Below are 25,141 nucleotides of genomic sequence, written 5' to 3'. Positions count from 1 at the left end.
AGTTAAAAACACAGGCAACGTGACATAGACATAGACATGCGCCCAGACACAGATCTCCCAAAATCGAAGGTGACACTTTGAATTGGCTGGCATTAAGGTAAGATTGTTCTCACTCTCTACTGAGGGAGTCAGAAGGCAGCTTACTTTAATAGGAGACCATTTTCCTGGCAAATCCCCCTTATTCTCTCCCTCTGCCACGAATAACTCCGCTACCCTCCCTAACACAACCCTGGGACCGCATCCCCGCTTTGCCTCCATCCTTGACCGACTTTAGCAGATATACGTCGCTTTGCAGGGTGGGAGGGGGGGGGGGGGGGGGGGGGGGGGTGGACCAGGGACAGGCATACAGTACCTTTTGTCTCTTCCGAAGAGTGAAGTTCTTCCACAGGAGCAGAGTGAACTGCGTCAGGAGACCCATTACGTCTTATCCCGGCAATATCCTGCCAACGCGTCGCTATGGCAACTGGCCCACTTAATAAACCCTGGAGGGAATAAAAGGCAGAGTTTGGTTTTAATACAGAGGAGCAATGCATCATGGGGGAATGCCACTAATCATTCACTTCCCCAGGCCTTGGGGCTTACGGTGCAGCACCTGTTCTATGAATTATTATCGCCTCCGCTCGGCGACAAGGCGCAACACTGGGCTCCGCTCCGTCTCCACACGTGATGACTGCCCATTGGCTCTCTCTCGGTGTAGAAGGATAATTTACCGCAAATCGTGGAGTGGTTTTACTTAATGTACTGCATTGCGAGCCAATTCCCCCCCCCCCCCCGCAAAAAATTAACTCATTCAGAACAGGTACACATTATTGAGTATCATTATTTTATGCTTTAACTATTGAAAAATAGCAGATATACAAGCTCACAGCGTGGGCTACGAGTTTGTCGATCTGCTATTTTAGAAAAATCTTGAAAATTAGAATTTTGACCTGATTCTATAAGTGTCTTTTAAATCCTTCTAAGATTTTTTGAAAAAACAATGTTTCTATGTCAGCAATCTGGCTAGCCATCTTCAAAGAAAAGGTCCTTTTCACTTAAATGGAGCTCAGTTCGTCTGTTCTTGAAAGACGACTATGTCAGTGGTTCTCAAACTTTTCCATGTGAAGGACCCCCAAAATGATATGTATTTGGCCACGGACCCCCATCTCAAAATATTTAGTTCCAGGGACCCCCAAGAAGCAAAATTTGAGTTACAAACGTTCGCTTTGAAAATAAATAATATTCAAAGATTTGCACACATTTTCACAACTTTTTCTGGTTAAAGAATTCAATAATTCTAGGCCTAAATGGGTTAAACAATATTTTGTAATGTGGGCCTGGATGTGCATATAGTCTCATGACAAGCTCTTTGTCTCATGGCCACCACTGTGCTACGAAAACTCATTAAATTTATGGATAGCTTGGGTTACCAGTGAGCAGTAAATTAAATGAAATTCATGGGTAACTAGATGACTTTTGGTGGGGACCAAGGATTGTAATAAAACATTAACTGCAGATTTTACTGGTGTCTGCACACTGATTAAACAGTTAATAAACAAATTGATCCGCCATGGCATTTTACCCCCGCGGACTGACCTTTATTAAAAAATGTAATTTTGCTATAGACTCTCATTAGATTATGTTAACATCATTGATTTAGCCTTTCCTCACGACCCATTTAGGGCTACATGTCTTATGCTTATTTACTTAAAACGATCCGATTCACTATCTGCTTTATTAGTCCCAATTGTTACCCTCCTTTTCAGCGGAACATCACAGAATCTCCACACTCCACTCAAGGCACCCTAATTAGCTCATGCTGGGGCTGTTGTACACTGCAATGATTATATGTCCATGAAATGTTTAATATTAAGATATTAGATAATTACTAGCACAGAGATGCACTACAGTACATCAATGGAATTTCAAGTGTATCATTTCATGTATAGTAGGGGAGCAACTCTATACAACTAATCAATCGAATTGATTATAAACAATAATTGATTTTAAAAATAGAGTTGGTTTTTAAAAATAGTGAAAACAGACGATCGTTCTGCATGACACGAGACAATATAAGAAATAGGGCTTAATTAATCAGATAAATTGATTTAGTCGATTATAAAAAAAAATCATTTTCTCATTGATACTATACAAAAACTAGATCATAAGGCACACTTCAACATTATTCAATAAAATCTATAAAAAATCTATAAATCTATACAATGGCTATGAGAATAATCTATGGTTACTAAGTACTATTGTATAACATTGAATGTTTCTCCAAAACGTCTTTATTATTCAGCCAGGCTCAACTAATTATACAGATCGGAAATATATTTCTGCTTCTTGTAAGCAACATCATTCATTACTCATAGTGGTCCGATTGTTTTTATAAAACAAATTCCTGGACCTAAATGACACCTGAACTAGTTAAACTAGTAAACACTAGGGCATTCACGAATAGTGATTTTTAGTATTCGAATTATTCGACCTCAAAGTATTCGAATAGTCGAATATTCGACAGGACTGGCCAAACTGTCAAATATTAAGTAAGCAAGAGGCGAACATTGTGAAAATAGCCGATCTACATGCTCACAACGCCTCGCAACGCGAGGCGTTGTGAGCATGTAGATCGGCTATTTTCTCAATATTTATCTGTGGAACCGAGTCACATTAAATGTAATATCTACAATTCCAAGTGCTTGTCAGGGTGGGGGTCCCCAGTTCAAATATGTTTATTTTGGGGGTCACAGCCTAAAAAGGTTTGAGAACCCCTGGTATAGAGCATTAACAAATTCATCGACCAGGGGCATTGACAACTCATTCTTATGACTTCCTATCTAGCCAAGCTTTATAAACTACATATTTTTTAAAGAGAAAACAATACAAAACTAGAAGCAGTGCTCTTCCGAGCACAGGTCTCCACCAGGCCACACAAATCAGCCTGTTATAGCGCCACCATGAGGCTGATTTAAAAAATGTGGGGCAGAGGTTCTGAATTAGCATCCAGGGAGTGTGTGTGCTCAGTTTGGCAGCGATCGGGCCAACGGCGCCGGAGATTAGCTGGTAACAACCAGGCCACACACATCGGCCTGTTATAGCGCCACCATGAGGCTGATTTGAAAAATGTGGGGCAGAGGTTCTAGATTGGCATCCAGGGAGTGTGTGTGCTCAGTTTGGCAGCGATCGGGCCAACGGTGACTGAGATTAGCTGCTCACAAACTGCGAGGACGCACGGACGCACGCACGCACGGACGGACGGACGGACGGACGCACGGACGGACGGACGGACGGACGGACGGAGGGGAAAACATACTCTCCCTCAGCCTTCGGCTGGTGGAGACAATAAAAAAGTGAATATTCGACTTCGGAGAACAACGTCGAATAGTGACTTTGATATTCGAATATGCGAATATTTGGTGAATGCCCTAGTAAACACTGCATAGCCCCAATAGTATTTTAAACATTCTACAGAACAATGGAGGAGTGCTATTTGAAGTGCTTGGACTCTCGGTGTGGAAACATAGCAGGGAGGGGAGGAGAAGGCGGGTCCATTTTAGCCCAAGGGCATGCCCTGACAAATGTAGCACCTTTTAACGCTCCATTTCCTCTTCCTGTGCAGGTTCCATCTCCCTCTGTGTGTTTACATTATTTACTGCTACTCCATGGATGTTTTATTTACTGTCATGGGAAAGATGAGGCTTCCCTTCTTCCAAACGGTCAAATGAGGGCTCTAATGGGCTAGAGAATTGGGTCCCGGAGCACTACGGCTTGGAAGCCATTCAATAATCTAGTTAGAGAACCTAAGTGGAACGCTAACAGACAGGAGTACAAACTCCTCAGACAAAACTAACAGTCTGCATGTGGTGACAATAGCTTTGTAAAGCTGTTATCATAGACTGCAGTGCCATGTCTTTCCTTTACTTGTATTCATGTGTGCAAATGAAACAGAAACAATCAAGGATTAGGCGGATCCGCCATTTCGCCACACATACTGTACCTCCCAGGTGCATGTTGTATGCTGGTGTGGGATAGATACAACAACTCCCCATGATGTTTTACATACATTAATGAATGTTCCCAATGGAATGACAATGGTAACATGAAAGATTAGTGTGTGTGTGTGTGTGTGTGTGTGTGTGTGTGTGTGTGTGTGTACACACACACACACACACACACACACACACACACACACACACACACACACACACACTAGTAAGACACCTCAGGGTGACAAGCGACCTCGCCCATCAGGGAACTCCATATATAGGCATGAAAAGGGGTTCTGTTAGTGTGGTTCCCCTGACATCACGGAGAAGTCAGAGCACGATGTCAGAGCGGCAAACCCAAAGACTGTACAAAAGTCCTGTGATGTCACAGTGATGTTTCAGGAGAACCACGCAGTGTCAGGCGGTACCAATCCGGACGGACGGACGGACGGACGTATACGGACAAGCTGTGACGGTTCTGATAGTAAACTGCAACCAAACACACACACACTGTAATTTCTTATAATTTCTCTCTCTCACACACACACACACACACACACACACACACACACACACACACACACACACACACACACACACACACATACACACACACACCACTGACACACCAATGAATGCACGTAAACAGGAAAGTATGATACAGCAGGCACTGGTGTGATGGCTAAAGCGGAAAGGAGGGGCGTACTGCCCAGCCCTGTAGACGAGTGTCTACATCTTTCTTGCAAGATTCTTGCATGATGAAAAATGTGTACAATAATCACTTGTCATACAGCGGTTATTTCATGTACCATAATATTCCTTCTCTGTTTTATAGCTGGAAGCTCCTGCCTTCAAGTTGTCCTCCCTGGCTTTTAATGTCTTTAGAATGACATGACAGTTTGGGATGACGTGCTTCTATGTCTCGGTTGTATAATTGCGTCTGTGCTGCAAATTGCTTGCGCAGCTTTCAAACCCTGTGCTTTGAAAAACGTCAATGCGCCGAAGAGAAAGACGTCTCGGAACCGCCAATGTGCCACAATCACGCCAAGCGTGAAGGGTAAACAACGTCCCTACAGTAAAGTACGCCTACACCATACATACTGTATATGAGTGTGTGTGTGTGTGTGTGTGTGTGTGTGTGTGTGTGTGTGACTGTGTGTGGGTGTGTGTGTGTGTGTGTGTGTGTGTGTGTGTGTGTCTGAATCACTGTCTGTGGCATGATACAAGGATGAGAGGCTCAAAAGCACTTTTTGCCACTGTGCTTTCAAAGCGGAAGATAACATAAAATGTTGCAATGACTCTGATTTGCTTTGCAGCTAGAGCGCGTCACCCAACACAACATGGCATTCGCCAAAAGAGCAAAAGCCATACGGCATACAGAGTGCTTTCCACATCACAGTTTTCAATCTGTGCTTGAGAGCACACTCATCAGGAAATACGTTTGTTTGGGGTTTTTTGTGTTTTTTTGTGTTGTGTTTTTGGACTTTTTCCCTCCCCAGAAAACCGCTGACCACCGGACTCTAACATCAGCCCATTGTGACACCATTAGTTCAAAAAAAGAAAAGACCCTGAGAAAAGAAGAACAAAAAGGCAAGAAAGCAAAAGCATTGAAGAAGGTGTATGATGAAAGTAGGGATGGGACGATACGCGATATTATCATTTATCGTGATAAAAAACACCCACGATAATCGTATTGTGGAGATTTAATTTATCGTGATATCATCCTCTGTCATGCATTGGGATCAATTCACCTTTTATTTGCCGAGCTGCATATCTGGTGCCACTTAAACCCTCTATGTTGGTAAAAGGTACTTATAATATACGTACTTGAAATAGTCTTTTTTTCACTCTCTATCAAATGTCTTTGCCAAAAAATAGCCGATCTACAAGCTTGTGTGCTTGTAGATCTGCAATTTTTTGGCAAATGTTCCGCCCCAGGATAATGGATTTTGATTTGTCGCGATAATATTGTAAATCGCGATTTATTTTGTCACAATGATCGTGATATGAAATTTTCATATCGTCCCATCCCTAGATGAAAGTGCTGATGCAGGGCTGACATTTGGGGACTTGGGGACCTCCAAATGTATTATTTGAACCCCCAGGAGAGTAGAGGGAGTAAACAGATATTTGTCATCCTGCATGAGAGCCAGCGGACGGCTGACAGTGCCACCTCTGACATCCTTTACAAAAGGGCTCTGATGGAACCCTGAGAGGTGCATTAAGGCCACTCTATTACAACATCTCTCTATCTTTCTTTCTCTCTTCCCATCTCCATCTCTATCATAAGCTTGTGCTCTCCTGCCCCTTCTGCACTCCGACATAAGGTTTACCCGGAACTTAGCCCTCGAGGGAAAGTTCAAGCCAACACCTACAGTATGCACAGTTTGGTGTAATTAGTCGGCTACTTATGGAAAAAGACTCGGTCACAAACATTTACAACGGTTACTTCTAGTTGCTGCTAGAGGTGCTCCAGTCGATCGGCCACCGATTTTACATTACAGTTCTACTGTTGCCCAGATTGTTGAGAAATAAATACATTATATACAGTTCTACTGTTGCTGCTGAACAGTTTGGTACCAGTTTGGTGATAAATACATCATACAGTTCTGCTTTTTACTACAATTATAAGAAATGTGTCAATTTTAAGAAGAAAATGGCTTTTACCCCTAACAATAGAGGTGCATTTCATACATGGTGCAACCATATACTACGTTTTAACCTACAGTCTAGTTTATTGTCTGGTGAGCTTGGAAACCCCACATGCCAATTTGAGGTGAATTTATAAAATGCATAATATGGCAGGTCTTCCAAACGTATATACACTGTCATTTAAAAATCATTAACAGATTGACTGTCAATTTCTTAATGGAAATTATGTAAAATATAACACTGCCATGGGTGCAAGAGCAGTAGGCACTGACATCTGGAATTAAACAAATTCAAACACTCCAATAGGAGATTAGCATCCACTCCCCCCCTTCTTTTTTTGACTAACAAATGAGTCAAGAGAATTTGTTTACAGTACATGTATCAACTCTGCTTTGTTGGAGTAACATTTGAATAATGATCTTCAATAAGCTAAGTGTGTATGGGTGGGGTAGGATATGCTGTACTACAGATGAGATCACTTGCAGTACTGACAACTATTAAAGCTTGCATTAAAGGGGCCCCACCAAGCTCCCAAAAAGTACCGCCCCCTTCTCGAGGGGGCCTAATAGGAAATGGGCCCACTGCCTACCTAGGCTGTGGGAAGATTTCAAAAGAGTACCGTTCAGACACACCCATTAAGAAAATCACTGAAATGAAAGGCAAGGCTTATAGTTATTGAATGGGTTTTGGGGGGGCTGGAAGAGACACTGGGAAGACCAAAAAACAAGAAAAAAATGTAAAATGTGAAAGTCATGGTGGGGCCCCTTTAAGGATAAATACAATACCTGAAAAAACCTAAACCATATATCATCGTTCTCTGTCAGAACATTCTGCCAGAGAATGTGTTGGTGGAAGGTATTTTACACTATGCTAGAAGCACTAGACTTACTGTAGAGCAGAACATTGTGTCAGAAAAAAGAAAGTTGCATGGAGTTGAAAAACAAATTTTGCATCTCTTCATCCTCCTCCAAGGACATTGCAGTCAATTTGTGCTTCTGTTGCGCAGGATATCAACCACAACAAAGAGGCGGGAACATCTGTGCCGTAAAACATGGAAGTAATGGAGCACTTTCAAAGTGCCATCCTCACCATACAGAGATAGCAGAGAGCAGCTGGCAAGGGTTACAATGCAAGCAAGTGACATATTTTCAGACTCGATCCAAGCTAAAAAAAACAATGCCATAGCTCTCTGCTGTAACACCTTGATCATACTGGCGCCGTGTTTGAGTCCATGTTGGCCTGTGTGGGTGCATGCATATTGCATACAGTATGTGATGCTGAGGCACTCATGGCTCAGTGTACACTTGCGCCTAAAGACAACAAAAAGTCTGTTTGTTTTTCTCGTTTTCACATACAGATCCCTTCACCATAGGCTCCACATATAGCTCTAAAATAGAGGACACTGCAATATAAAGCATGTTATTGCAGTCTCCTTTATATAAATATTACATTACTCATTAGTGGAAACAAGAGATGCGGCTGAAAACTAGCCCAAAACAACCGACTGTAGGACCCTCTTTCAAGGAGAACGGGGTAATTTCTCATGAAGTACTTCCGCCAGAAACATTAAATGGATACCCTTAAGAGCACAGTCTGCAGTTTACCGTCATTAATCCTAATGTGTACAGCACTTTGTGACATTAAGCACAAGCGTCTCTCTTTTCTGGGCATGTTATAATAGGCAAACATTCCGCATAAACAGCAGCACAAGCTCACAATACGTTGCAACAAGGGATGGGACGATACGCGATATTATCGTATCGATAATCGTATCGTGGAGATTTAATTTATCGTGATATCGTCCTCCGTCATGCACTCGGATCAGTTCACCTTTTATTTGCCGAGCTGCCGGCCGTACCACTTAAACCCTCTATAATTGGTAAAAGGTACTTATAATATACTGTACGTACACTTTTAGTCTTTTTTTTTCACTTTCTATCAAATGTCTTTGGCAAAAAATAGCCGATCTACAAGCTCACAACGCGTCGCAACGCAAATGTTCTGCCCCGAGATGATGGATTTTGATTATCGTGATAATATCATAAATCACAATTTCTTTTGTCAAAATAATTGTGATATGACATTTTCATATCGTCCCATCCTTAGTTGCAACACAACACGTTGCTTGCTATTTTCAGCGAACAGATTTGGTGTGGAGGGAAAGATGTGGTAGTAGTACAGACCCCTGGGAGACCCCGGTCAACGAAGTATGTTATATCATCGTGATTCCTTACCTCAGCATCTTCCCCCACATTAATTTACATGGAATTATTGTAAGACCAAATTGTTGGAAAGACAGTTGTTACAACTGCTTGGCAATAGAAAAATGTTCAACCATGTCAAATTCAAGCCCAGCCAACCATAATGGTTGGTTGACGATGGCCTGAATCTACACTATGTACAATGGGAAAGTTTAGCTGTTTTTAACCCATTAAAACCTGACGCAGATTCTACAAATGTCTTCTAAATCCTATGTTTCTGTATCAGTGGCGCTCAAACCTTTTTCATGTCAAGGGCCCACCAAATTATATGAATTTGACTGCCAACCCCCCATCTCAAAATATTTTGTTCCAGGATCCAAAGATGACTTATTTCCCACCCAGTGGGAATGAGCAGTGCCTTAGCCTATACCATATAGCATACTATATAGTACACAGTATCATGGACAGACACGCATACTGTATGGACAAACACACACAATCAGTTGTTGGAGCAGCTGGTACCGCTCAAAAATGTTTGCATTAAAAAAATATATATTATTCAAAGATTTGCACAAAGGTTTTTTTTTTTAATATAGCAGATCTACAAGCTCATAGCGTGGCAAGAAGTGACATGCTATGAGCTTGTAGATCTGCTATTTTTGAAAAGCCAAAGTATAAAATATGGCTCAAATCTAAAATGACACAAGATGCTTACCCGGTTTTGATTAAGACGACACCTCAGAAAATAACTCTGACAGGTAAGTAGCTTATTTGCAGTAATTGGTTTCTAATTACTTCAAAGCACTCCAGTAATTACTCCACTGCCTGTGTACACTACAGGTATAACTGTAAATCAATTAAACACAAACTGATTTCCTCTCCATTAGAAGGAATTTAAACGGATGGATAAACTTAAGCTATGAAAACTACTAGTGAATCAAATTTGGCACTCACGTGCAACTGTTTTTGCGCTCGTGTAAATCCACATCTAGACATGTAGAAAATATTGACGACATACAGTATCACGTGTATAGGCTACTTACTGTACTAGCAATTGGACTGTTTGGGCTGTTATCTCTTGTGGAAATGACAGTGCTGTTAAGGGTAAATCATTAGTGCAGAAGCATATCACTGGACCTGCTGGGGGCTAAAGTTCACTATCATCTCTGACTGTCTTGTGACTTTTCCACTCAGATTCTATATTTCAGCAGATATTAATATTACGTTATTATAAGTGAATATTAGCTTTCCCTTGTCATTGATTACAATAAACCAGTGGTTCTCAACCTTTTCAGGCTGTGACCCCCAAAATAATCATATTTAACTGGGGACCCCCCACCCTGACGGGCACTAAGAGTTGAGGGCGAGGCATTACATATTGAACACGGTTCTATTGTGAAAATAGCAATATCTACATGCTCCCAACGCCTCGCAATTCACAATTTCTGCCCCAAATATTTGACAATTTGGTCAATGTTTAATTTGTCATTTCAGAGCTATTAAAAAGTCCTTAAATTGTCACTTTAGCAATGTGCTATACACATAAACTTTATGTCGGTTTGTTACTGTTGAGTGAGAAAACAGTGTTGCACATTAAGTTAATCATCTGGGGACCCCCCAAAATAATTTGGGGACCCCCCTGGGGGTGTTGGAAAGTAAACACAGAGTAGCCTGCAGCATGATGTAAATGCAGTAGCCTACCTCAAACATACATATTGATCCTCCATTACCCTTGCAAAAATAACGGTACTATTCATTTCTTTAAAATAAGATAAACACGGCTCTGGGCAGGCAATGTGATCCACTACAGACCAGACAGGCAGAGGGAAAAACAGAGCCCAGCATAATGCACTGTAGATACAAAGGCCTGAGCGCACGCTGGCCTCAGGAGGAGAGAACAAGAACAAGCTGCAATAACAACAACAAGAACGTCAGAAGACAGAACGAGAGTATCACCGGCAGCTCTGGCTGAAAAGAAGGAAAAAAAATCTTATGTTAGGGAAAATCAACAACCTACCTCCGAGCTGTTTGGCTGGCTATCCCCCTCAGCTCATCTTAGAGGGAGACAGGTGGATTTGACCAGTTTAAACGCCTGCCGTTCTGACTCAAGCAGTTTCCTGTTCTTTTGCTGCCTTTCTCTCCATCCCCTTTTACCTAGAGTCATAAAGTATGCAAATTGCCTCTACCGGGACTGCCGTAGCGACTGTAACCACAGTGGCGCCGTGTCAAGTAAGCATGCTGGTTTGGTGTACGTTACACAACACACGTTCCCTTAAGCTCAAGCCTGGAGTGGAGGGACATGCGTCTGGTTCCCCGTTCTCTTATCACGATTACAAACACCCCGGTGAGAGGCAAAGAAAGAACCCCTGTCCTACATTTCCCTAGACTGTGTCCCGGGAGAAGTACTGACACACTCTGAACTTCATCCACCTGTTGACTCCACATAAATTATTCATGAACAAATTAGCCCCTGAAATGAGTCTGTTCTAATAACACGAGGCATCAATCTGAAAGATGTGAGAGCCGCAGGTGGGATGGAGGGCAGGGCGCTTATTTACTCAAGGAGACGGCAGCACTGCTTGGGAAATGCTGATATTGTTTTGATGATGCGGCTAAGTGCATTTATTGTGGAGTTTTATAGCAACTATATAACTTGGTAACAAGGGGGCTAAGGGTTTATTATGCTAGGTGATAAAGAATAATACCACAGGTGCATTGGGAGGAAAAATTATGTAGATCAGCTGTGTGTTTACTGAGGAGGCAGGAAGGAAATAAACAGGAAACCCCATCTCTATTGAAGTCATTAGATGGTACTCATGAGGCGTGAAACTCAAAGTTTGTGTTTCAGACCAAAAAAGAAAAGAAGAAACAGCACTGGTACAGTAGGTCTCCAGAAGCTCATTTCCACCAATGTGATGAAAACTTAATAAAAGTTTAGCATTATTTTTAGCAAGGTAGTCATTACTTTGAGATACTGACTAATTATTTCAGAGATACTAAGTTATTATTTTGAGATAAAAAGTAATAACTTTGTGATGCATTATCATTATTTTCAGATAATACTATATAATTCTTTTGAGATATTATGTAATTATTTTGAGATACTAAGTCATTATTTTCAGGTGGTTTCATATTATTTAGGGAAATTACGTCATTGTTTTGAGAAGGTTTCTCATTATCATGAGTCATTATTTTGCAATGGCAGGGCAGGGGTTGACACTAAAAGTTGCTCGACTGCCCATGTCAAGTAAATATTAATGTTCGGGCAACTTTCAGGTTTAGATATTGGCTATTTATGAAGAACACTGCTACCTTTTTACAATTAGATGTTTCACTCATTCTGGTTTTTCAAAGTGACTGTCGCCATTCGGCAGATATCGATAGGATTTAGCATGAATTAGTTCTACAAGCACAAATCTTACTCATTTCATAATGGACTATTTACTTTTCGGGCAAGTGGGTCTGAGACCTTAATGTCAACCCCTGCATGGATTCTCATTATCATGAGTCATTATTTTTCAATGGCAGACAAACAGACAGACAGGTACATTCAGACAGGTACATACAAAAATACACAAACCCAAGGCTAGTGGCCACAAAACTGTCGTAGCTAGAAGCCTTAAGAACTACTCCAGTGAGGCTCTTAATCACAAACTAGCGAGTACAGACTTTACCCCAGAACTGCAGTGTACAAATGTCGAAGGAGCATGGTGTGGTTTTAAAACCAAATTAACCGATGCTCTAGACGACGTGGCCCCCTTGAATACCACCAGGGTTAAAGCCCGCCAACAGCCATGGTATAACTCAGATATTGCCGAATCAGCTAAACTCAGAGACAAAAAGTACGATGAAAAACGAAAGTGCTGCAAAAAGCTCAGAAAAAAATTCAACCATGACCTCAATAAACAAATCAAACATCTTACTGCTCAGTGCAAGAAGCTTAGAAACCAGACAACCGCCCTAGTCAAATCCGCCCAAAAAAACTACATCGACGAAAAAATCGACGAATACAAAAACAAACCACGAGACCTATGGAAGTTGCTTAACAACCAATTAGGCTTAAAACCTAAAACCATTTGCCACAACATAAACATCAAAACGGACGCAGCTCTCATTTCTGACAAATGTGAAGTGGCTACCCATCTTAACAAAACCTTTACCACCACAGCCCGTAAACTGGTCGAAAGACTGGTTGCCCCATCTGGGCGGTATGGTGTAAAATTTGTTAAAAAATTCTACAAAAAACTGGGCGTCAGAAAAAACTGTTTTAAACTTGCCACAGTGACAACTGATGAAGTGTTTAAGAAACTGAGTGCCCTACCTCAACACAAGGCCACTGGCCTTGATAAAATTCCAGCTAGATTTCTCAGAGATTCAGCCGCCACCATTGCTCCAATCATTACCCACATAATTAACCTTTCCATTGAACAGGGTCATGTCCCCCAGGACTTCAAACTAGCAAAAGTAACCCCCCTGCATAAAAAAGGTAGCAAACTAGACCCTGGAAACTACCGCCCCGTTTCCATTCTTAGCTCCATATCCAAAGTCATGGAGAAAATAGTCTACGAACAGATTGCAAAATATCTTGATGAGAATAATCTGATTTACGAGTTCCAATCTGGATTCAGAAAATCTCATTCCACTGACACATGCCTTCTCTATTTGACTGACCAAATCAAACGCGAAGCGGATGACGGCAAATATAGCGGCATGGTCATGATGGACCTCCAGAAGGCATTTGACACCGTAAATCATTCTATTCTGATTGAGAAACTAAAAGCCATCGGTCTTGACAGCGCAGCAGTGAGTTGGATGCAATCTTACCTGGTGGGGAGGGAACAGGTGGTGGAGATTAACGGTACCCTGTCCCCCCCCCTCCCAGTAAGCTGTGGTGTTCCTCAAGGTAGCATACTGGGGCCTCTGTTGTTCCTAATATACGTGAACGACATGGCATCTGCTTGCGACTGCAATCTGTTCCTGTTCGCGGATGACTCGGCTCTCCTAGTCTCGGGCAAGGACCACTTGCAGGTTGAAAAGACACTTAACTCTGAACTAAGTAAGATCTGCACATGGCTTAACGATAATAAATTATCAATTCACTTGGGAAAAACTGAGTCCATCCTCTTTGGAACAAATCATAACCTCAATAAAGTCGATAACTTCACAATCAAAGTGGGTGACAAGGTCATAACACGAAAAAACGAAATCTCTTACTTAGGATGTATACTTGAAGCTAATCTTTCCAGCGAAAAGATGACTTCTAAAGTAATAAATAAAATCAACCAACGAACTTGCTTCCTACAGAGGATCGCCCCAATGGTCAATTTCAACACACTGAAGACCATAGCTGGTGCAATAATCCAGCCCCTATTTGACTACGGAGTTCACGTATGGTATCGTGACGCCCCACAAGCCCTTAAAACTAAACTCCAAACAGCCCAAAATAAACTAATTAGGGTCCTGCTTACCCTTCCCTATCAGACTCACCTCACCGCTACTCACCAGTTAAGAGTGGGGTGGCTCAGAGTAGATGACAGAGTACAGCAACTTGCAATGGGCCTGGTGTACAAGATACACTACACCACTATGATACCCAAGTACCTGTCAAAATACTTTATAAACATTAAGGATGTCCATAACTACAACACCAGAGGCAGCGCCACAGATCACTTCCAACCCAGAGTCAAAACCAACAAAGGGTCAAACTCGTTTTTCTGCTATACCACCAAAATGTGGAAAGCCTTACCGAAGGCCATAAAGGAGTGTGGATCACTAGCATCCTTTAAAATTGCCCTAAAAAACCACTTACAGGCAGCAGCCGTTCGCAACTGGTAAAAAATGAACCTAGCCCAACCCTACCCTCCCCTGCCCCTTCTTTGTATATACTGTTTGTTTAGACTTACTGTTTTCTTTTTTGTTTTTCTTTACATATCTACTGCATAGTACTGTGTTCTATTTGTCTGTCATTCAATGTTATATGAGATACTTAAATGGTTTCCAGTGGAAATAAGCTTAGTCTTTTCATGGATCTCCTTTTAGTAGACCTTGTACCAGTGAACTGTACCGTCATGAAACTGTACCTTTTCCTATGCAAACTTCTAATAAAGTCTTCAATCAATCAATCAATTCAGTTGTCATAGAAACACAGCAGTATCTAACAAAGGAAGGATCCCATGTCCTATTTCCGTCACAAAGTTGTGCGAGTCCCCAAATCAAATTGGGCACAGGCCGGGGACTTAAAAGTGCCGGGAGAACTTAGCAGCCGCGGTGTTATAATGACTGTGGGTAAGTTCTCTCACCCCTCCTGGACTTTCCAAACATCACTTCATATAAACAACTTTTTTGTGTGCTTGTCTTGTGTCGTTGTAGCCCTTTTCATGGAGGTGCAGGGTCCACACTCTCAATTAGTTACATGCACCCACCCATGCCACCCAGGTGGAACCTCCACTGCCCAAAGTAATTGCTTCAGCTAATGAAGTGGTGCGGCTCAGAGGCACAGGCATGCTGGAGTACCAACCACCGCTGTTCCCAGGTCAGTAGGCAGAGGATTAGCTTAGGCCATACTAATGAAATGCTGTACATGGTGCACATTCGCAGCAACTGCACCTTGTAAATGGTCTCTTGCATACCTCAAGGAGTAAACGATAATGGGACCGCAGCACGAACCACATCCTGACTAGTGTGAATGAGCCAGGGGCCACAAAGCTCAAACAATGGACAAATACAAACCACCACGGATGACAGCATCCATTCGACAGTAGGCTAATTACAGAATTTAGGATAGATATCAACTGGAACAACATTATGTTATTTACTTTTTCCTTGCCCAGCAGAAAAATATTAATTAGCTCAACCCCCAGCCATTTCTGAAAATTACTGTCTTTACTTGGTTTCAAGATCAATTAAGCCTCAGTTTTCTGCTAAACCTAGGTTGATATCAGTGGTATTCAAAACCTGTCATGGATCCTCAAATTTGGGCCGCGAACCCGAGTTAAAAAATACATACAAAGATTTGAACACATTTTTAAGGATCTTTCAAAAATAGCCCATTTCTACAACTGACTCTGTGAGCACCTGCGTCATTTACTTTTTTTCTCACACGATCATGACATTTATAAACCTTATGTCATAAGGCAGACCAGTGTTATGAGGTGACTCATAAAGCCCTGAGATTGCCCCATAAACAAATGCAAAAAGTAATACAGAGTTCACAGCGAGGCTTTTTGAGAGGCACTCAAACGCAGAAAATGACAAAGTTCATTCACCTACTGTATTTATGCGCCACCCGAGGCAGTGTGCTGTGCTTGTGACACAGCACATTGCCTCAACTCACCCCACCACCCCTCCCTCCTCTCAGTAGTGGACGTCGATTACATACGCTTGAGATAGTTGAGGAGAGACACCCAAATACCTAACAATAATTACAACAATTTACAATTTAGACATTAACATATCGTCATTGTCCGATGAAAACCTTGTATGTCAAAAAACGTTGGTTTTGCATTTATCATTTTAAAAATGATTTAAACCAGTGAAAACAGCTGATTTACAAGCACACAACGCCTCGCACCGAGCGCTAATACTGATATTTTCACAAATTGGTACCACCAAAGGTGACCGTAAGTTTTTTACATTTTTGTCTTCCTACATGTCTCTAGTTTACATTTTGGTATGATAACCCTTTCTGAGAAGTAGCTTAATTGATGTTATCACCCGCTAGAGTCGGTGTCCCATTAACTTTACTATACAGGGAAAAAAGGTAAAAAAAATTATCTGCTTTAAGTAGCATATGAGGGGTCAAACTAGGGGTTTTTCATGATTCTGAATCCATTGCAAGCATCTGTTTTGCACGAAAAACATTCCTTGCGCTAAAAACGACGGTTTAGTGGTTTGAAAAAGTGATGAAAAGTGATGAGTCATCACTTTTCACACGTTTGAGGGGGCCGTTTTAGCTGAAGGAATGTTTTTTGTGCAAAACAGATGCTTGCAATGGAGAATCATGAAAAAACCCCAGTTTGACCCCTCATATGCTACTTAAAGCAGATTCATTTTTAGCTTTTTTTTCCCTGTATAGTAAAGTTAATGGGACACCGACTCTAGTGGGTGATAACATCAATTAAGCTACTTCTCAGAAAGGGTTATCATACCAAAATATAAACTAGAGACATGTACGAAGAAGAAAATCCAAACATTTTACGGTCACCTTGGGTGGTACCAAAATTTGTACTATAAGCAGAGTGTGTGCCTCATAGGCGAGTCATTATTATGAAAAAATACCACCTAACCCCAAAAGAATTGTCACAAATGATTTATTCAATGGATTCTGGTAGTATTGGGCAAGCTAAATAACATACTAAAAGTCTACCAAAATCAACATCCCAGAAAGCCGTCACACAAGGTTTTCAAAAAACATCACAAACAAGTTGGGCACAAACAATTAATCCAATATTAAATAGGTCAGTATATGGTTGAAACCCCAAATAATTCATGGAAAAGATTTTTCAATAGATTCTGTATCTGTTAGGTATGCTAAATAACATACTAAAAGCTAAGTAAAAACAAACTACTGGAAAGGCATAGTTTTTAAGATGGCACACTCCCAATTAATATGGATTTTAGCTCCCATGGACGCCATCGTGAAAATTATGCCTTTCCAGTAGTTTGTTTTTCCTAAGCTTTTAGTATGTTATTTAGCATACCCAATAGTAACAGAATCCATTGAAAAATCTCTTCCATCAATTATTTGGGGTTTCAACCATATACTGACCTATTTAATATTGGATTAATTGCAACAGACCACTAGGGGTCAAGCCCAACTTGTTTGTGATGTTTTTTGAAAACCTTGTGTCCATACCTAACATCATGCCAAAAATCTAAAAGCTGTAACCAAGTGCACAATTGTTATGATTTTTTACTTTTACACATTAAATCCCAGTTTAAAGGCTTTTTAAGCTCCAGGCAGCCATCATGGACGCCAGTTATGCCATCTTGAAAATTCCTTTCTGGAAGGTCTATTTTCCTACATTTTTAGTATGTTCTTAAGCATGTCCAGGGGTACCAGAATCAGTTGAAAACTTTTTTTCCTTTCGAGATATAGCCATTTTAAGCTCCCCGCCACCATCTCGGACGCCATGTTGAAAATGACGGCCTTCTGGGATGTTGATTTTGGTAGACTTTTAATATGTTATTTAGCTTGCCCAATACTACCAGAATCCATTGAAACATCATTTGTGACAATTTATTTGTGGTATTTTTTCATATAATGACTCGCCTATCAAGGAAACTAGGATACCACACCAGGTTAGCAATGAAACTTAGTATCTGTCCAAACAACATGTTATTTGACATGGTCAGGAGAACAAGTGACCAAGACATACAGTATTTGCATAGTGAACAGCACCTAAAACAAAACAAACAAAGGTGACAAGAAGGGATACAAGGGAGCGAGAAGTGCTCTGGGGTGAGGCAGAGTCTGAAGAGGTGGACTGGTGGGTCTTCACTCTTCAGACACACCCAAAATGGGTGAGTGATAACATACTGTAGCAGTTATCAGCCGCTATAGTTGCAATTAGGAGGAGAGGCAGACAACGCCCGAGGCGGCTGTCCAAACAGCAAAGCTAGTAAACAGGTCTGCCTGCTCACACTCTATCTATTTCTGTGTTGATGAAGGGCAGAAAGAGCTCACAGCGGCGCTTGTTAGCTCAGAGCGGGCAGCTGAGCTGATGGACAGGGCAAGGATATAAATTAGAGAGAGCCGTACAGGTCGCAGACGTTGCCTTGGCTTTCACTTTCTATTACGTGTTTCTCTTCGCCAGAGAACAATTATTGTGTGTGCGCGCGTGTGTGTGTGTGTGTGTGTGTGTGTGTGTGTGTGTGTGTGTGTGTGTGTGTGTGTGTGTGTGTGTGCACGTGTGTGTGTGTGTGTGTGTGTGTCTTGGGGTAGAGCTGGCAGAGCTTTGACAGAGTTGCATCTTTCCCTGACTGCCGGCCGCGTTGCAGAACCATGTTTGTTTGACAAGCTAGCGTTCTCCCACACAGCCTGTGCAGCGGCAGCTCCGGGAGGTTTTTATTTGATCTTACTGTACGTATGTATTCTATTTTGACATTACTGCTGTACACTAGGATGAATATATCCAAGGAGGACATGGTGTGCATGGGAAAACCCATGCATGATGCGACAAGCCATGACAATCTATAGTAGGAGCCGTACAATACAAGCTGACACGGACAGTTACTCTGACTGCTCGTGTGATTATGTGCAGAAATCAACACTGATCAATGGGACATAGACTACAGTCAAGGCCAGGAGTGGCAGCTGCGGCTGTAGTGGCATGGAGGAATCCGGGAGAAGCTACGTCAGTGCCAACTGCACCATTGGCCAGCAGCTAAATCAATGAGGCCAAACATAGCATTGGTACAGTATCGTTTGCATGGACTGGGGCAGCTCCAACAGCTTGGCTGTAAGAAAACCCACTTCTACTGGCCTACTGTACAGTAGAACATACTGTATTTCTCATCTTACAGTAGGTGGAAGGTTGTTAAAGACGCGGTGCTGTGACTTCTTTCCCCCTAAAACATGATCATCAGGTATTGTGATTATACTAGGAGGAAGATCTTTTTCAAAAAAAGTGTAAAAAACCACCCACCTGAAAACACCTGGTTTTCAGGTGGGTGGTAAGCACCACCCACCTGAAGTTAGCCAGACCCCAGCTGTTTTTGTATGATAATAGGGATGGGGAGATTTTAGTGTGTCACTAAAGTGGTGTTTTCAGCTTTCAGAGAAAAAAATACACAGGGAAGACATATTTTGCACACAGGGGTCCATTAGAGTAATGTCAATCTGGGAACCCGGATCAAAGAAAGGGCGACGCCCACTCGGTCTGTCTCTCTTCGCCATCATTTGATGAGATGAGAGATTGGAGTAATGTTAACTCTTTATACATAGAAAACTGAAAAAGTGCACTATGGCACCACCTCTTTAACCATTCTTGCAAGAACGACAAAATAAAATGTATATAATCTAGGTCTGCCTCTCAAGTTTTAGGACGCTTCATAAATAACCGGTAGGACACAGTTCTGCCCTGTGCAGCTGGGTCCTGAACTCGCTGACAGACAGACCCCGGGTGGTGCAGATTGGAGCCAACATCTCCTCCACACTGATTCTCAACACTTCTTAGCCACCTCCGTACACATTCACACACGGCCGTGTGGTCACTGGTCACACAGATCTTCTGATACCGTTAATAGCCGAGTGTTGTTCCAGGATCAACACGATAATTTGTTTGTCCTGAACTCATGTTAAAACAAGTGTTGTTCCTGGATAAACACAATAATTTATTTGTGCAGGATTCACAGCGGGTTTGATTTATATAGTGTTAGACACACCAGGTTGCAATGGGTTGTTTGGCAAAGTGCTAATGTTCACTATCTGATAAATTACTAAAATACTACACATGCGCGTGCACGCACGCACGCACGCACACACACACACACACACACACACACACACACACACACACACACACACACACACACACACACACACACACACACACACACACACACACACACACACACACACACACACACACACACACACACACGTGCAAGCCAAGCAAATCGTTGTTGTCCGATGAAAACCTTGTATGTCCAAAACTGTTCGTTTTGCATTCATCATTTTAAAAATGATTTAAACTAGTGAAAACAGTCGATCTACAAGCACACAACGCCTCGCGGTGCGAGGCGTTGTGTGCTTGTAGATCTGCTGTTTTCACTACTTTTGTGTGACAGCCTTGTATGATGAAGCAGGGCTTTACTTTGCGAAAGAACGTACAAATTTGAAACTTGGAGATACGAGGCTTCCACCCGACAACGACGAAATGCACCATGAAGGAGCTGAAGTAGCAGAATAGTGGAATAAAGTCTATTAATAATTGTGATAAATACGCTGAGCACTTGTTGGCTGCTTTTCCTTCACTCTGCGGGCCAGCTAATCTCACAGCATCTCAGACGGGCTGAGGTGGGGTGATTGAGGAGGTCAGGTCATCTAATGCAGCTCTCCATCACTCCCCGCCTTGGTCAAATAGCTCTTACCCAGCCTGGAGGTGTGCGTTGGGTCATTGAAAAACAAACGATAGCACAAACCAGATGGGATGGCGTTTCGCTGCAGACTGCTGTGGATGGCATGCTGGTTAACCACATAGGGATGGGACCATATGAAAATCTCATGTCACGAAAATCTCATGTCACGAAAATCTCATGTCACAAAATCTCATGTAATGTCATCTCATGCCATTATCCTGGGGCGGAACATTTGCCAAAAAATAGCAGATCTACAAGCTCAGAACGTGTCACGTTGTGACGCGTTGAGAGCTTGTAGATCGGCTATTTTTTGGCGAAGACATTTGATAGAGTGAAAAAAATGTATGAGTATGTATATTATAAGTACCTTTTACCAATTATAGAGGGTTTAAGTGGCACCGGATATGCAGCTCGGCAAATAAAAGGTGAATTGATCCCAGTGTATCACAGAGGACGATATAGGGGCTGTTAAGTATGACATCATTTTGTAGGCAGAGGAGAATTTCTGCCCCCAGTTTCCGTGAATCTTTTTACTATTTTTACTATTTACACATTTCTCTTCTCTTTGTTGTTGAAAGGAAAGTGTTAGAATTGTACTTTAGTCGTTATTTTTGTCTCGGATCTGTTGAAATAGCGAGGGACAGAAAATGCTCTGGGGGCAGAGTTCTCCTCTGCCTACAAAATGATGTCACGGCTTAAAAGCCCCTACGATACGATTATCATGAGTGTTTTTTATCACAATAAACGATAATATCGCGTATCGTCCCATCCCTATAACCACATGAACCTGAGTATCCTTATTCTGCGCCAAACATCTGGCGAAAAGTTTTAGATCTACAAGCTCACAATATGCAACGTGGCCATTTACTAAGGCACACCTTGTGAGGTTGTTTATCAGCTAATTTCAGCAAATAGATCTCAGACAATATCACCGGCAAAGCGCCCCCCACAACGTCGCATCTCAACAAAGGAATACACAGATTTCCATCCGATTCAACAGCTGTTGGGTTGTATCCCGGTGGGAAATACACATGCAGTTCAGCTTCTCTACATCTCAAAAAGACATGGCGGTTGTAATTTGGAATCATCAGATCAAAAGGGCAGATTTCCACTGATCTACATGTACAGTATAATGTCTATTGCTCATGTTTCTTGGTCCCAAGCAGTCTCTTCTCCGGTTGCTGTAGCTTAGAGGGTAGAGGGGTCGTCAGGTAAACTGAAGGTCACTGGTTAGACGCCCGGCCATGTCGAAGTGTCCCTGAGCAAGGCATTTTCATGACAATCTGTGGGACGCTGAAACCGAATTTTCCATGTGGAATTAAAAGATTTACCATGTTTTTCCTCAGCCGTTTTGACCACGAATTCCTGACTCACGCAGTCTCCTCTGAACAGCTGATGTTGAGATGTGTCTGTTACTCTGCAAAGCATTTATTTGAGCTGTAATCTGAGGTGTAGTACCTAAAGGTGATACACCATGAAATTTCACTTTTCCTATTTTAAAACCTTTTTTTGGGGTCCCACTAGCACCTTCTATCCTCACAAAGTCCCATTTCTGACCATTGTGTCTTTCTCTGGTTTTGAGAAGGCGGAGGTTAAAAGTATCCCACGGGTTCTCAAAACAGGCTATCCAGATTTGCTGCCGATTGTGACGTCATCATAAAAAAAAAAAAAAAAAATGATTTTTGGGGGGGGGGGGGGGGGGGGGGGGTGGCACTGCAGCTGAAATGCTCTGAGAGCCATTCAAAAATGAGAGAGGCTTTCTATTCAGGAGTGGTAATTTAGCCTCAAACCTTTTGAAAAACGTTTTTGGGACATAAACAATATGACATAAATACTTTTTAAATGCATGGTGTATCACCTTTAATTGAACATTTCTGAGGCTGGTAACTCTGGTAAAAGCATCCTCGGCAGCATAGGTTTCTTTAAGATATTTTGCAATAGGATGTCCCGGAGAGTCTATGGTTATTCGGGCGCATGGAAAAGTTTGGGAACCACTATACCAACTACCATAAATTATCACAACAGAACAGATCGTCTCAAATAATTAATTCCACTAATAACTTTAAATAAGGCCTCAACTCTGAGCCACACAGGCTTATTAGTATGTCTACGGGATTGAAAACAATGTGGTACCCAAATATCGGTAACACTTCATAATAATGACCTGTTATAAAACATTAATAAATGTGTTTAAGCAGTTTGTAGACCGTTAACTAAAAATGAACAAACTGTTTGTTTACATTCATAAATGATTATTAAATAATATAAGGTATTAGTAAGTAGTACCAAATACTTTCCTAAGATTAGTCATGTACACAGTTATTCCACCAGAGGGAGCTGCACAGACTTTGTACCATGCCGATTCAACAGCTGAATGGGATATTTGTCATTCGTATACTGCTGCTATGTGGAAAGGGTTACTGGAAAGCTCTGTTGTTATCTCCAAGTCTCCCATAAAGAGTTGGATGAATAACAGCTGGATCTAATTATAACAATTAATTAGTTGAGCTGTAGGAGGTTCCATACACCCTTGTTGTTTGTGTTAGTTGTCTTGTAGCCTACATTGGGAATGGCATACATGTATATAACATAGATTTTATTTTGTCACACCGCGCTCATGGGCACGCGTGCGCACACACACACACACACACACACACACACACACACACACACACACACACACACACACACACACACACACACACACACACACACACACACACACAGGAAATATACTTTATCAATCATTTTTAAATTAATGGGAACATAATTTACTAAACAAACGCTAGGGCTATCAATCGATTAAAATATTTAATCTGATTAACCGCATGATTTTCCATAGTTAACACATGGGATGCCTTACACGTCCAGGAACTTGATAACCATTATAGTCCATGGGCCATAGGAGATGTCAGTATCGGAAAGGTGGCAAAGGTTATCATGCATTTTTGAAAAGCTCTATATCTGTAGATTATATTTTGGTATGATAACCCTTTCTGAAACACAGCTAAATTGGTGTTATCAGCCGCTAGAGTTGGTGTCCCATTAACTTTACATTACAGGGAAAAAAAGCAAAACATGAATCTGCTTTAACACCTTCTAAGCCAAGGGGAGCCCCTTAATGTTAAAACCGTACTATATCGCACATCCCCCCAGGGACTCTCAGCCACGTCGTACATTCCCGGACTTTGTCTTTAAAACCGGAATAAAAGCTTTTGATCCGAAAATCGGCGATCGTCTAACCTTCCCTAGTCACCACTCGTGCACTGATAGCTCATGCAGACCGTGCATGAAGCAGAGGTGACGTCAGCGCCTCTCCTTCTCCAAGGCACCTTCCACCCATCCGTTTACTGTCTACACACTCGAGCTCCTCCTGCAGCCATGCTTGGGGCTATGCTAGCGAAACTTTTCAGTTCTGTTCTTCAGTCACACATGGACTATTTGCGGGGACATTTACGTGAAAGGATCGCGCACGCGAAACGCACGGGGACATCGACGATCGGCCAAAACCCCCATTCTATCCCAACGGAAATCGAGAAAATCATGGTGAGTTACTGGCCTGGGGGGGAAAAAAAAAGAAAAAACAGCGGCGCTGTTCAAGATGGAGGGGCTGCGGGGTCATGTTTATAAACATAATATTATGTCTCAGATCACAATACAATAATAGAAATGTCACGGCTAATCTACCAACCACCATTCTATTTCGGACGTCAAGGTGTTAAGTAACATATGAGGGGTCAAACTAGGGGTTTGCCATGATTCTAAAACCATTGCAAACATCTGTTTTGCATAAAAAACATTCATTGGGCTAAAATGGCCCCCACAAAAGTGTGAAAAGTGATGACTCATCACTTTTCATTACTAAACCATAGTCTTGTGGGGCCGTTTTTTAGCCCAAGGAATGTTTTTTTGTGCAAAACAGATGCTTGCAATGGATTCAGAATCATGAAAAAACCCTAGTTTGACCCCTCATACATATGCTACTTAAAGCAGATCATTTTTTGCTTTTTTTTCCTGTAATGTAAAGTTAATGGGACGCCAACTCTAGCGGCTGATAACACCAATTTAGCTGTGTCTCATCATACCAAATTATAATCTACAGATATAGAGCTTTTCAAAAATGCATGATAACCTTTGCCACCTTTCCGATACCGACATCTCGTATGGCCCATGGACCATTACCCCCCGTGGAGTGCCGCGGCGGCCCCGTTATTACGTCCAGGGACGTGTTAACTTGCT

The 25,141-nt window shown here is 41.9% G+C and overlaps 1 protein-coding gene and 1 long non-coding RNA gene across 2 annotated transcripts in view; both read right to left on the bottom strand.

Annotated features, from left to right (window-relative positions):
- LOC308297950 (phospholipid-transporting ATPase ABCA1-like) overlaps positions 1-418 on the bottom strand; it is a gene marked incomplete at its 5' end in the record, with an annotated part of 237,041 nt that extends 236,623 nt beyond the window's left edge. Inside the window, 1 exon segment of the mRNA XM_080741514.1 lies at positions 353-418. Within this exon segment, the coding sequence (XP_080597640.1) occupies positions 353-418 (66 nt within the window).
- Positions 419-452: 34 nt separating this feature from the next.
- Positions 453-25,141, bottom strand: part of LOC308298714 — a 67,276-nt gene continuing 42,587 nt past the window's right edge. The window contains exon 3 of the long non-coding RNA XR_013962730.1: positions 453-482. This is a non-coding gene — a long non-coding RNA (uncharacterized lncRNA). The remainder of the gene's footprint in view (positions 483-25,141) is intronic.

This window comes from Nannobrachium achirus (genome assembly GCF_963921795.1).
Source record: "Nannobrachium achirus genome assembly, chromosome: 14".
Classification (NCBI taxonomy): domain Eukaryota; kingdom Metazoa; phylum Chordata; class Actinopteri; order Myctophiformes; family Myctophidae; genus Nannobrachium; species Nannobrachium achirus.
Note: the sequence above shows the minus strand (reverse complement) of the source record. Positions and strands in the feature narration are given on the sequence as shown.